This window comes from Acanthaster planci, linkage group LG09 (genome assembly GCF_054643075.1).
Source record: "Acanthaster planci isolate LZ-2023a linkage group LG09, COTS_SCS, whole genome shotgun sequence".
Classification (NCBI taxonomy): domain Eukaryota; kingdom Metazoa; phylum Echinodermata; class Asteroidea; order Valvatida; family Acanthasteridae; genus Acanthaster; species Acanthaster planci.
Genome location: NC_141785.1, coordinates 257,661 through 270,244, shown reverse-complemented (window position 1 = coordinate 270,244; position 12,584 = coordinate 257,661). Strand labels below are relative to the sequence as shown.

The 12,584-nt window shown below is 38.1% G+C and overlaps 1 protein-coding gene across 5 annotated transcripts in view; it reads right to left on the bottom strand.

Annotated features, from left to right (window-relative positions):
• Positions 1–12,584, bottom strand: part of LOC110982295 (phosphatidylinositol-3,5-bisphosphate 3-phosphatase MTMR3-like) — a 36,633-nt gene that overhangs the window by 21,783 nt on the left and 2,266 nt on the right. For all 5 annotated transcript variants that reach the window (XM_022240616.2, XM_022240613.2, XM_022240618.2 and 2 more), the window contains exons 2-4: positions 8,332–8,475; positions 6,831–7,040; positions 2,285–2,367 (exon numbers count right to left, since the gene is read on the bottom strand). In XM_022240616.2, the coding sequence (XP_022096308.2) occupies positions 2,285–2,367; positions 6,831–7,040; positions 8,332–8,370 (332 nt within the window). In that variant the 5' untranslated portion in view covers positions 8,371–8,475. The remainder of the gene's footprint in view (positions 1–2,284; positions 2,368–6,830; positions 7,041–8,331; positions 8,476–12,584) is intronic.

Sequence of the window (12,584 nt, the reverse complement as noted above, 5' to 3'; positions counted from 1 at the left end):
AACAATTATAGAAATCCTGAACACGGCATTTTGTATAAAGTGCTAAAAATTAAAAAACCTAAATGACTTAACCTGTACAGAATCCAGAAATTTGGATTAAAACAAAACTTGAAACTAGAAAAATACTCAGAACTCAAATTACTGAAACATTTCAAACTATGCAACATTGGGTACATGTTCCTATCGACAATGAACTTCAGAACTAATTTTGTGCAGGGTATGTACATGTACATGAAAGTGTTGGTATAATGTAGACTACAAGACCCAAAGCTTCTCAAATAAAATACTTCCAAGTTCACTCTCTAACACGGGAAATCCCCATTTCCTCCCGGCCTAGGCCCAAGCCATGTTCAGTGATGATTAACAACACAGGACTGACTGCCTCTCCAAACTTGAACATCAACCTGTCGTCCACACAGATACATGTATGGGTGTTTTGCCACAGGGTAAACTTTTCAGTGATCTCTTGGCAGGTGTACTGTTTTTTTTTCAATAATCATCACACAATCGACAAAGAGATAGTCATAAAAGAACTTATCTCAATGGAAACATTCAGTTTATTAAACAAACAAACAAACAAACAAACAAAAAAGCAATGCAAGACATCATAATAACAGAATATAATATTGTTGCATTCTGAGACTTGGAGACCAAAATAAAATCATGAAATTATCCATCCAGTTACAGCTTGCTTCTATGAAAATGTTTGCCTATTTACTGCACAGTACACTATGCTGCAATAGTGTAAGAAAGCAAAGTAAATTGAATGGTGAAACGAGAAAATATGCAAAATAATTCAAGAATATTGACAAAGCACTGTCCAGAAGTAAAAAAAAAAAGTGCTATCAGTTTGGGGTGTCAGACACATTTGATGTGCACTAAGCCATTTTGGAATCTTCACCAAGGCAAGGGGAAGAGTGACACTGCATTATTTCTATCAGTTCTGGCCGTAAGTGGATAATATTATCAGAGTTTCCTATCATCACCGGTGGGCACTTGGGCTCAATGTTACCAATACTTGCACTGTGAAACATGGGAAATATGAATTTATGCTGCCCCTGGAAAATTCCTAAGGTTTGGAAGCCACACAAAAAGTTGCACAATATAAAAATCCCCAATAACCATACATTACAATGTCCTATGGTCTCTGTAAAGTGCTTGATAATGGCCCAGTGGAATGAAGCTATGTGGGAGACCTGTATTTGTTACTTCCTGCTAGAGGATATAGATTGAAATGCCAGCAGGCACAGCCCAGAGTCAGGGTAGAATGGATGCATGTACATAAGCCCTGTGTTTGCTTGACTGGAATTTCAATTATACATGGAACCGTCTGGTTGGGTTTAAAGCAAGGTTCAATTTTCAGGTCATGCATGTTGCCAAGTACGTAAAAACTCAGTTGATCCATCTGGGTCTTTAAAGGTGACCATCGTGAAAATAAAACAAACTGGACCCAGGGATACATGTTCGTATTGAATCCTGGCACAAACCACCTTGGAAACCGGTCTCACTATTACGTGTGATCATGTTGAGTCAGTAATCCTGAAACTTGGGTGAGACTGCTTTCAGTCTAGTGACACTTCCGAGATCTTAGTTCAGTTCAACCAAGAGTGATTTAAACAATTTAACACATCCTCATTTTGTATATTTTTATCTAAACTAATTTCTGTACTGTCGATAATTTTGAATAGCAGTACTTTTTTTGTCTTCAAAAAGGAAACAAACTCAGATTGGACACATCAAAAGGCCTTTTACACATTGCCAAGAAAACATATTTATGACAGTTCCCAAACATGTTCAGCACTTCGGCTGCAAGTAAACATCATAAGGAAATCACTCAAATTGTACTACACTGTTTCTCAATGAGTTTAACTGCAATTTGTTGATATGTGAACATGTTTGTTGAGAAGGATACTGAAGGCATTAATTATACTTTGTTCAACCTTGACAATGTACACTGTCTAATTTCTCATTTAATAATCACAACCATTTTGTCTCATTTGCTTCACTTGATTACGATAGTTTAACTATCAAGGTTTTGAGGGTTTTTTTAATAATGGCTAACACCAAAAGTGGATCACCAGACTACTTATACCAGCTTGATGCTGAACAGACAGGAGTAACAAATGTAGAAAAAGGTACAAGACAGCACCTTGTTCATGTATTTTCAAATGGTTTAGTCTACAGACGGATGACTGAAGTGAGTACCCCTCAGTGTTCTTAGGAAGTCCAAGATACCAGACATACACTGTGCTCTGCCACTGAAGCAGGTGCACACTGTACTAACCTGTATGTCTTGCCATCCTTGCATAAGATAACCAGATAGAACAGATCTCTGCATTCCACTGATTCAATCAACATGACTGGAACCTGTTGATGAAAACACACAATATCACACAGGCAATCAGTTTGACATAAGCAAAGTTCATCACTCCAGATCCCTGACAAAGGACACAAACAAGTTTGTCTTTTTAGCAGCGAGGTCAGCAGTGAGTTCATTGTTGTTCACTGAACAATACTGTATGTAAAATGTAAGCCTCAAAGTTAAAGTGAAGCAAAATAAGCCTTAGGAAATATGTTCTTTTAAGTGGTGATACACTGTACCCTAATTGTAGATTTGATTTTCAATATGGGTGATTCACAACAGTGCGCCTCCAAGAGTTTGCAACGTGTTGACCAATCACAATGAGCAAAATCTGTCAACCTAATACACGTTTGGAAAGGGTCAACAGATTTAGCGCACTGTGATTGGTCAATGCATTACAAACTTTTGGAGGCACAATATTGTGAAACGTATTCCAAAAATATAAATCACATTTACCTTTCAAATTGCTACAATATTCGAGGCTAGCCCCAACATTTATTTGTAATTGTTTAAGCACTGGTAAAGTACAGTACATGAACATGTAGACTGTACTTTCCTGCAATCCCTCATCCTCACACAGTGTTTTCTAGACCTGTAGCAACAATGACCTCTCTATTCTTGAAATGATGATGACTTTACATACATGTGATATCAAAAGCAAAATGCCTACAATCATGGAAGCAGTGCAATATTAGTCTATGACTTGGGTAATAGCTACATGTATGGAACCATTTATCTCTCTTGAACCATAACCTGATACAAAGTCGAATGAATTCACTGGCTTTTGGATCAATCAATTAACCCACATACTGGTACAAATGTCTAAGGATAGCCATGTCTGCATGACTGTCTTGAACAAAGCTTCTACAAAGTTAATCTTCATGAATGTCTAACCTCAGCCTTAATTGAAAAGCAATTGGTCTGCCATGTTGATCTAATCACTTCCCCAGCTAAAGTGCATGTATGTACGTGTATGCAAAGAGTTTGTGTCCAAAACATAAGCACCAGTATGGTACCTTTTAGAATTCCGCCCTCCCTTGGCTGCCAAAAATCAGTAATTCATTTTATGTATATTTCTGTAGTTAATCTTAACTTAATCAATGAGTAGGCCTACAGCCAGAAAGGAAGTTTAGGTGCATCTTGTTATACAAGAATACAGTTTTTTCTATAATAATATTTCATGATCATAGAAAAAGTTTTTTTCTTCAAATGGATACTCTCACCTTTTTGACATAAAAACCCTTAATGCATGTGCATGGTACATGTACAAATTCTGACACATCAACCATACACACAGTCAATTGTACATGTAGCTCAGGGCAAAAGGGCCAACGAGGCTTTATTCTACATGTATACTTACATTTAGGTTCTATTCTAACTATATCATCCATTTTTTAATCCGGATGTTTAATGGATTCATGATACCAATGGTTGGAGTAATAACAATACTGCCAGGAAATTCACAAATTGACACACATACATACAATTACAGGTACATCAAAATCACTAGATTACATCCGTGCATGTATGGCTGTGCATCATCATAACTGGGTATTTGACATTTCATGTTAGGAATCGAATCTAGATTATGGAACCAAGTATAATGTGCTTCACATAATGTCATTTCTTTGGCAATGAACAGGAAAGTTTTACAAATGCCCCCTGTGGAGAATTTTCAAAATGAAACCTGGCAATACAGGATCAATATGTTGGTGACACTTGTAAACTATCTACACCACACAGTTCATGCTACACACCCTATTACATTACCAGGTGTAGTCTGGTGCACAGTATTAGTGATGGCACTTGCACATTTTCCATCTTTAAGCATCGTGCAAGTGGGATTTGAACTCTATGTCACACATATGTTATGGTGAGAAGTATCGGGTTGCAGGTTCTGGAGTTTTTACTTTTCCAGTGGTTTTTTTGAGGTGGTCCAGGAAAACATCATAAACTTAATTACACTATCAGGGGTAACATGATGGTTAAAAAAACTACACTGTCATTGATTTAGTAAGGATTCATTTGATATTAATTTTTTCGGGGGGGGGGAGAAATGTAGGGTTACAAAAATAATAAGGGGCCGGCCTGTGAGGACCAAAATTAACAGAGTGTTTTCACTCAATTTTTAGATTTAATGATTATATCTTTCAAAACGCAAACACCTCTGGGAATTTTGCAACCACCAATTGGATTTATTTTTATAAAAATCCCTTTCAAAGTTTTCCAAGGAAACTTGTTGATCACTTTTGGGAAACAAATGAGAACTGTCAGAACCTTACCAATTGCAGGTAAGCCATTATGGCTAAGAGCAAAATCAGAGTTGGCGAAGTTAAAGGTAAGTAGGAAATAAATTTGAGTTTAAGGCTTGGCATCAAGGTAGCAATGTAATGAGGGGTACAGCCAAAAAAAATATTATTTTCCTGCCAAGTACTGCTTTGAAGAGTAGACAGTTTGGTCCAAGATACATGTACGTGTACATGTACTTGTTGGGTTAAACTGTGACAGACCACACTGCAGAAACTTGAATTGGTTTAACAGGAGTGTGGTCAGGGTGGTTCAAACAATAATTGCAGTAGTCAATGTAGTGAGAGAACATTCAGATATTTCCAATGCCTCAAAGTTAAACACCCAACCCAAACTACAAGTGGCATTCAGCTGAACTGAACAACGTCCTCAAAGCCAAGCTTTCAAAGGTAATCACAATAAATTATTATCAGCCTTTCAAAACCTTGATGTAAGGATTGTTATGACTAGAGTGGGGGTAACTTTGGACTAGATCTAATTTGTTTTTATTCATATTAATCAGCCAGACACATTATGCTCCAGACGTCTCTTTCAGTCCACCACACACTCCATATACATGTATTTGAATAAAGTCCACAGTGCAGTCCATTCATATCTACCAGCCATATTGATCAAATATGCACAAAACATACTGTGATTGGTGTCTTTATTGTAAAGGTTAAAAGGCCGAATCAGGACAGTAAAAACGCTGCAAGTGATTCTCCAGAAAATTTAGCTTCTTGATAAAAATAGAACTGAATGTAAAACTTTAATCGTCCTCTGAAGTACTGTACCACAACAATCCTCCAGTGTTGAACTTTGAAATTGACCTAACACTAGACATTGAAAAAGGACTCTCAGTCCCAGGGTACTTTTTGATAAGCAAACACCTAGGTGGATTTTGAGGGATCTGGGAGGTTTAGGGTGAACAGGAAAAACTGCTATGATCAAAATTACAGAAGATAAGTGAATAAACAATGTAAAAACATAACATAAAAATATTCCAAACTGATGCCGTACAGTTATAAACAAAGTTTATTTTAAATTTGGTCCTATAATTTTTATAGAATATAAATAAAAAATCTGATAGAATCCTGCCTATTTCTAACTTCAGCAAGACTCCACAAGAGTCTTGACTTTGACACTTGTTCAAGTCAAGTGCTCATAAGTCTTTTAGAAGCCAATCATAAGTCCATCATGAGTAAAGTCATAAGCTACATGTATACATGTATTTAAAGAAACTCTGATCGCCAACGTCATGTTCAATGATCCCACACCCTCATTGTTTCTGAATTTGCCTCCTTCCCAGCACCAAAAGCTGGATACGCCGCTGGCGTGGACCCAAGTTGTTTACCATGCACGTTTGTAAAGTTTCATTGCATATCTTGGTCGTACCCCCATTCTATTTTCTGTTTCTACCTTAGCATGGCACGTTGGAAAGATGCACCAAAGGGAAAACCTTGCAGTTCTACCGAAATGTCGGTCAAAAACTACAAGCGGCCCATGTGGAATGTGAATCACTGTTAATCCTATCCCTAGTGATCTGATTGGCTACCTGACTAGTGATGGACCACTGGGTGACTGGATTACGACTCATCAGTCAATTTTATTGACTATACCAAAACAAGTGATTTCTGACCCAACCTAACAAATTGAGCAGTAAAGTCGCAGGAGTCACTTCTGACTGACAGGTCTTTAAAATAATCTTGAATGGTAATGAATGGTAAGATGACAGGAACCCTTAACACTTCTCAAAACAATGCACCAAAACAAAGAGCTCACTTTGCTCTTTCTGACGCAAAAAACCTGCGCTAACTGAAACCGTGATCATTAAACTGTCCCTTTGTCATATTTAAACTACAATGTATCCTGAGAGTTAGCACAAGTTACCATAAGTTTTGAAACCCACTGTGGGAAAATGGTCAATACAATCTGAGCACCAAACAGCATTACTGAAGCAGAAAGATGCAGTACCAATTGAAACGGGGAAAGACAGACATTAAACTGCAGAATCACAAATGCAAGTTTGTGACCATTAAGTTGGGAAGTGGTCTCTGATGCAACTGCTTAGTTGTGCACTGTTTTGTAAACTGTGTATTACAAAAAGCAGCGCATGAAAGAGGCAATGGGCAAACATGCTAACCATCAAATAATTGTAAATTGGGCAAAACCCTGTACTTACATTCACAAATGATTCCTTGTGACGTATCAGTAATCGGTAGCTGGACAGCACAATGACAGCATCCGATGCCGTTCCCAGGTAAGTCACACTCTCACCACACAGCTGATGGTATGGTACCTCAAGGCGTGGATCATCCTTGACCATGGGTTTCAGTGGGAAGGCTTCACTGGACTGAAGGCAGACCAGACTGTCTCCTTCCTCCTGATCAGCCTGCAACAATGAACAGCAATATACAACACTGTTGACTATGCAGTCCTTCAATGTTAAACTGGTTCACATTTGCCTGCAGGGTTAGCAAACACATAGGCGACCTATGCAATATTGTGGCAAGTATGTCATGTTAATCTTTGAAAGAGAAGATACATTGGTTCACGTATAGTTTGAGCAGAGGGTCCATGCCTATACCTGGCAGAACCTTAGGTCCAGCACAGATGATGACAATTCTTCTAACATAAAAACCAGGTTACCAAAAATGATGATGCTTGAAAATGACTCTGCGCTATTTGCTTGAAGCATTTTAGGTCCCAGAAATTTGGAACATTTGAAGGGTCTTGGCATTTCCAAATGCTACGCTTTACATATGCCATCTAATGTATGCACCAAATTTTTTTTACATATCTCTGACAGAAGTGCTCACTTTTAGTTGAGATATTAAGATCCAAGTTGTCATTAATCTCAACCTTTGCTTAGTTCTATTGTAGTTAAATGAGATGCCAAAACTCGAACTTAAATGTATTTCAACAAAGCATAAGAATACAATGACAAGACTGGAATGCCACTGCAGTAGACAACATGAGGCCAGAAGAATCCAACAAAATGAACAGTTACTGGCACTATCACTTTCATTCAGTCATTATCAACTTTTCCTACATCAAAGGTCATAGGTGAACTCGGTCTTACACAAGTTTAAACACCATGAGCAAAAAAAAGACCGACAGGTTTTCCTTTTGGAACTTTCACCTTTACATTTCCTTTGGGCATTTTGTCGGACCGCATCTGCTTTTGGGCAGATTTAAGTGGTCACACAATGACTGATGTTTGCTCTGCCATCGCAAATTGTGAACTCACACGACAGTGAGTCCTCATGCACCAGTATTCACAGAGAACACTGTTCCTTGCATACTCACTCCAAATCTGAACACACCATGTTGGGATTACACTTGACTCTCATGCATGCAAACTAACGCTCAAACAACAAAGTTATCACACCTCACTACACACACTGTTATATAAAGTGTTACAGCACTTTACTTGGACTTATAAATGACCTACACCTTTACATGACATTGCAGTCACACATTCTGATTACTTACTATATTTGTATAACCAAAAATAGGGGTGTTCAGACAAAATGTCTAAACAGGGAACTATGAACTATTAAAAGCAAAGGACAGATCAAAAAAACTGATAATGGCGGAACAAAGTTACTTTTCGAGCTTTGACATTTTGTCTGGTGACTTGCGTGGTGTAACTTCATGCCCTGCACACTGTAGACACTAACCATGTCAAGGTTGCCTCTAGACTCCGCTATCCAGAACATACAGCTCCCACCACTGTACAGCAAGTACAGGAGGTTGGATGTTCTTCAAGTAGGGAAACAAGACTGCAAGACTGACGATGCCTGGTTTTGGAGACTACCATGCAGCTGTGACAACAAAATCAAAGATTAATGTTAAATATACTAAAAATGACTACGATAAATCAGAGTGGATGTTAAACATTAAGTATTGGTGAACATGCCACATACATGTATACCAATAATGAAAGTAGAGCTGTAACTAACTTGATATGTAGAAGCAACATGACTTACATGTACATGCACTAAAAAGTAGTATTTAAAATACATTTTATGTATTGCTACGTTGAGTGATAACCCTTCATTACAATAAATATCAAATTCATTTTGGACACAAGTCACCAGTTAACATGCTTTGCTGTTTGTATTATGGTACAACATTTACGACACCCTAGGGATGAGTCATGAGATTGTCAACATGAATACAAATAATCAAGTTTCAAAAAATAAAAAAACTAAGTAGGTGTATTGTGTTGCCCACTGATGCACAACTGCCAACATGTTAATACAACAGACATCCCATCCATAAGTGTATATATCGTAACAAAACTGCTAGCATTCTATGTGGCATATGCTGAGTGTGAGTCATAGTCACACAGGCATAGAACTGATCCTGTAGGCCTAATTAAAGCTGACCAGGGACCCTGTATGGGTAAATTAATCATAGCTACTTGCAGGTACTGGGAAATCCCTCCCACGTCCTATGTGTATGATCTGCCTGTCATGCAGGGCTACAATTACCACCGTAGGGATTAGAAAGATTCAAATTGGCTGGGTGGGATGGGGGAGGTCGCAATAATTGTGTGTTCAACAGGCTTATAACACAGTGGTACATGTACAGTGTGCAAAATTAAAAAACAAAATCATTTGGATGAGACCAAAACTGCCACATGTGATATCATGTAAATTACAAAGATTTGATCCATATGATGTCTTGCATTTTGGTGCAAATGCAAACCTTAATCAATGTTGATGCCAACAAAAATTAGTGTGCACTTGTGGGTCATCCATGATTTTTACCATCCTGTTCAATATACTCCTTCCTTTGACCCCCTCCCCTCTTTCGAAAGCATATGCAAGAAAGGGATGATGGCTGATCAACCTTCTCCCAAGTTTTCAAGCATGAACAAGCCATAATATTGCTCCCCATCGATGCTTGCGAAAAGGATGCAAAACAAATTGATGACGCCAATCTCAAACAAGTATGGTTCCGAGAGTGAGCCAAAAGTTCAATAAGAGAGTCAAGCAGACTTCCTTCATTTGGTTTCAGTTGCTTGCCAGTACTGAAAGCAAAAGAAAAAAAGCACACAGATACCGGTACGTGAAACACAGATGGTCTGCTTGTATTTCTCTTCAAGAGACAATTTCATTAGAACAACAAAGTATTGTGGAACAGGGGTACTGTACACTTCCTGTACTTACACTGTATTTGTACATACAGGAAAGGCTGCATTTCAGTGAGTGTGTGATTCTAAGAAGTTAGAATGATAACCAGAGAAAACAAAAACGATCTAACAGTATATGTACACAGATATACGGGTACCATGCTTATGGTCATTGTCTGCATTAAACTCGACTGAACCAGAGCACACTTTATCATTGTAATAAATCTCATACTGCCAACTATTTATACATGTACATTTATCCACTGCGTTTACACTTGATCCGGCGCGAGGGATTAGATTCGGATCAAATCGTGTGTAAACACAGCGCAGGATCAGATCCTGATCCCGGGATCTGATCCTCCTCTTGGGAAGGATCAGATCCAGATACGATCCTGGAATTTGACATAACTACATCCGGTGCAAGCCTTGAAGCGAGCAAAAAACAAGTCTGTGTCATCGTGAAGACCTACATGTCATGTACAGTGTATACTTACATGACATTGTACACGCACCATACATATGCTGTTGGTACTGCCGCTACGTACATAACCAGCATTACGCTGGTTCCCAATTAAGCCTGAGTGCTTTCGTCCTGTCAGTTGGTAGTAAACTGGTACTTGCCCATTCCCATGCTTTATCCACGTCCCCTTTAGTGACTTTCGTTACTGTTGCATATTGCATCGTTTCATCTGAAACTACGTAAGATAAGACAATGAGACGTATATACAGCGCGTAAGTACACGTAATATTGGCTGACATTTTGCTCCAGTGCGCATTATCAGTGAACTGTTCACATAACCTTTGCCCCGAGGTTGCAATGCTTCATCCATGCCAGGCAGGATCAGGATCCAGTGTAAATGCGGCACGGATCTGATCCCCTGCTTGATTGCTCTCGCTAGATCTGATCCTCCTTTGCAGGATCAAGTGTAAACATGGCGTAGGCAGCTGAAGTTTGCATAAATATATATGCACATGTATCACCCCTTGGCTGGAGTCAGGTTTTGCTTCAATATGTACGTGGCAACATTACTTTTAACCCTAACATTCCTCAGTCCTCCAACAGGTGAAGGATTGAGGACTGTTAGGATTAAAGAGGGTTGAAATTTCATTTACATATAATATTCAGGAGTAGTAATTATCATTTGGTTCATACAAGTTTCTTTGTTTTGCTTTTGTACTGATAGTCAGTCACAGTTGACTAGCCACTGGTAGGCAAAAAAACATGACTGATGTACTGTAGTTAGAGAGTTGTATGAGATTAAGTAAAACCCTCCTATGCATAGTGCTGTCACCAAAGAGTTGCCAAAACTGAATGTTTGCCAGATTGGATGGTTTGGAAAGGTAGGAAACTATGCAATAAACAGGGAAGTGTGAACATTTTTGAAAGGTGAAACAACTCTTTAAAGAAACTGTTGTGTGGAATGTCAAGGGTGAAATTATACTAATTATTGGTCCTGTGGAAAACCATACTGTTGTGAGCATAGATTGTGGTTGCTAGGGAAGGGGAAGCCAACTTTGAGGACTGTTTGATTTTATTCAAGGTGAGTATTTAATAACCAGATACAAAACAGCCACGTGTTTTTTAATTTTAATTAGGCACCAAAAAAGAAAGGAAAAAAGTTGATGTCTTTTCTCTGAATGATAATTTTAAAAACATTTTAAAAGGTTTTGAAAGGTTCGACCATTTATGTCTAAGCAACAGTAGTGATATTTGGCTGAGCAACTACTCTACCTCTGAATTCCTTTTGAAAGGTTTGGGAAGATCTGGCCATTTTCTGATAGAAAACCACCATTCCTTTGTCACAGCGGTATTCCATAGCCAAATTTTTTTGCAATTCAATACCTTTCAAATTGTACAAATTTTGGAATGTTTTAAAAAGTTTTTATCATTTATAGCCATCTTGACAGTAAACAGATTTTGAAAGGTTTTGAAAGGTAAAACAACAGGAGAGTTTGTACTGCATATAATGCAAAAAAGCAGTATTTTATACAAGAAAACTCATCTTGCTACTTGCATTACCATGACAAAAACAAATATTTAGCAGTGAAAATATACATGTACATGTACTTGGCATCTACACAAAAGTGAAGTCAAACATTTCAAAAGCAATGCAAGGCCCTAAGTTAAACAGGAAAATACACAGGTATAAAGTGACAAGTTGGAACTTGTATTTGTTGAGTTTGCACAGAACAAACAAACTTCTGACCTCTGTGGATGTATCACAGGTAACCTGTGATCCATAATAAATAACTTTGAGGATGCATGTATGTATGTTGTACTTCCTGGTGAACCTTTGGGAAAATTTAATTTCGTGACTCAATGTTATGCCATGCCCTTAAGACATAACTTTCCCACAAATGCACAAAATATTTGAGAATTTGAAGTTTTTCATTTTAAGATGGCAAGCAAAGGTGATCAGTTTGCGATAGCACCATGTAAAATATCTCCTTTGTTGAATGTGTGGTTCTGATAAGAACCGGAGAGAACTCAACATTTTGAACTGTATGCTCTGTTCGTCATCAGTCTCCTGGTCAACAAGCACAGAGCACACCATTCAAAATGTTGACTACTGTCCAGTTCTTATCAGAACCACACATAATCACAAAGTATTCATTTCTCATACATACATGCATCTTCAAAGCAATACTTTTCTAGTCCAACTTTCAGAACTATTTGTACACAGTACCTGCATTTGAATGCTTGTTTTCTATCTCCACATAATCTGTACATGTACATGTACATGTATGGACATGGACATGTACATGTATAACCCTATGCAGATATTTAGCAGT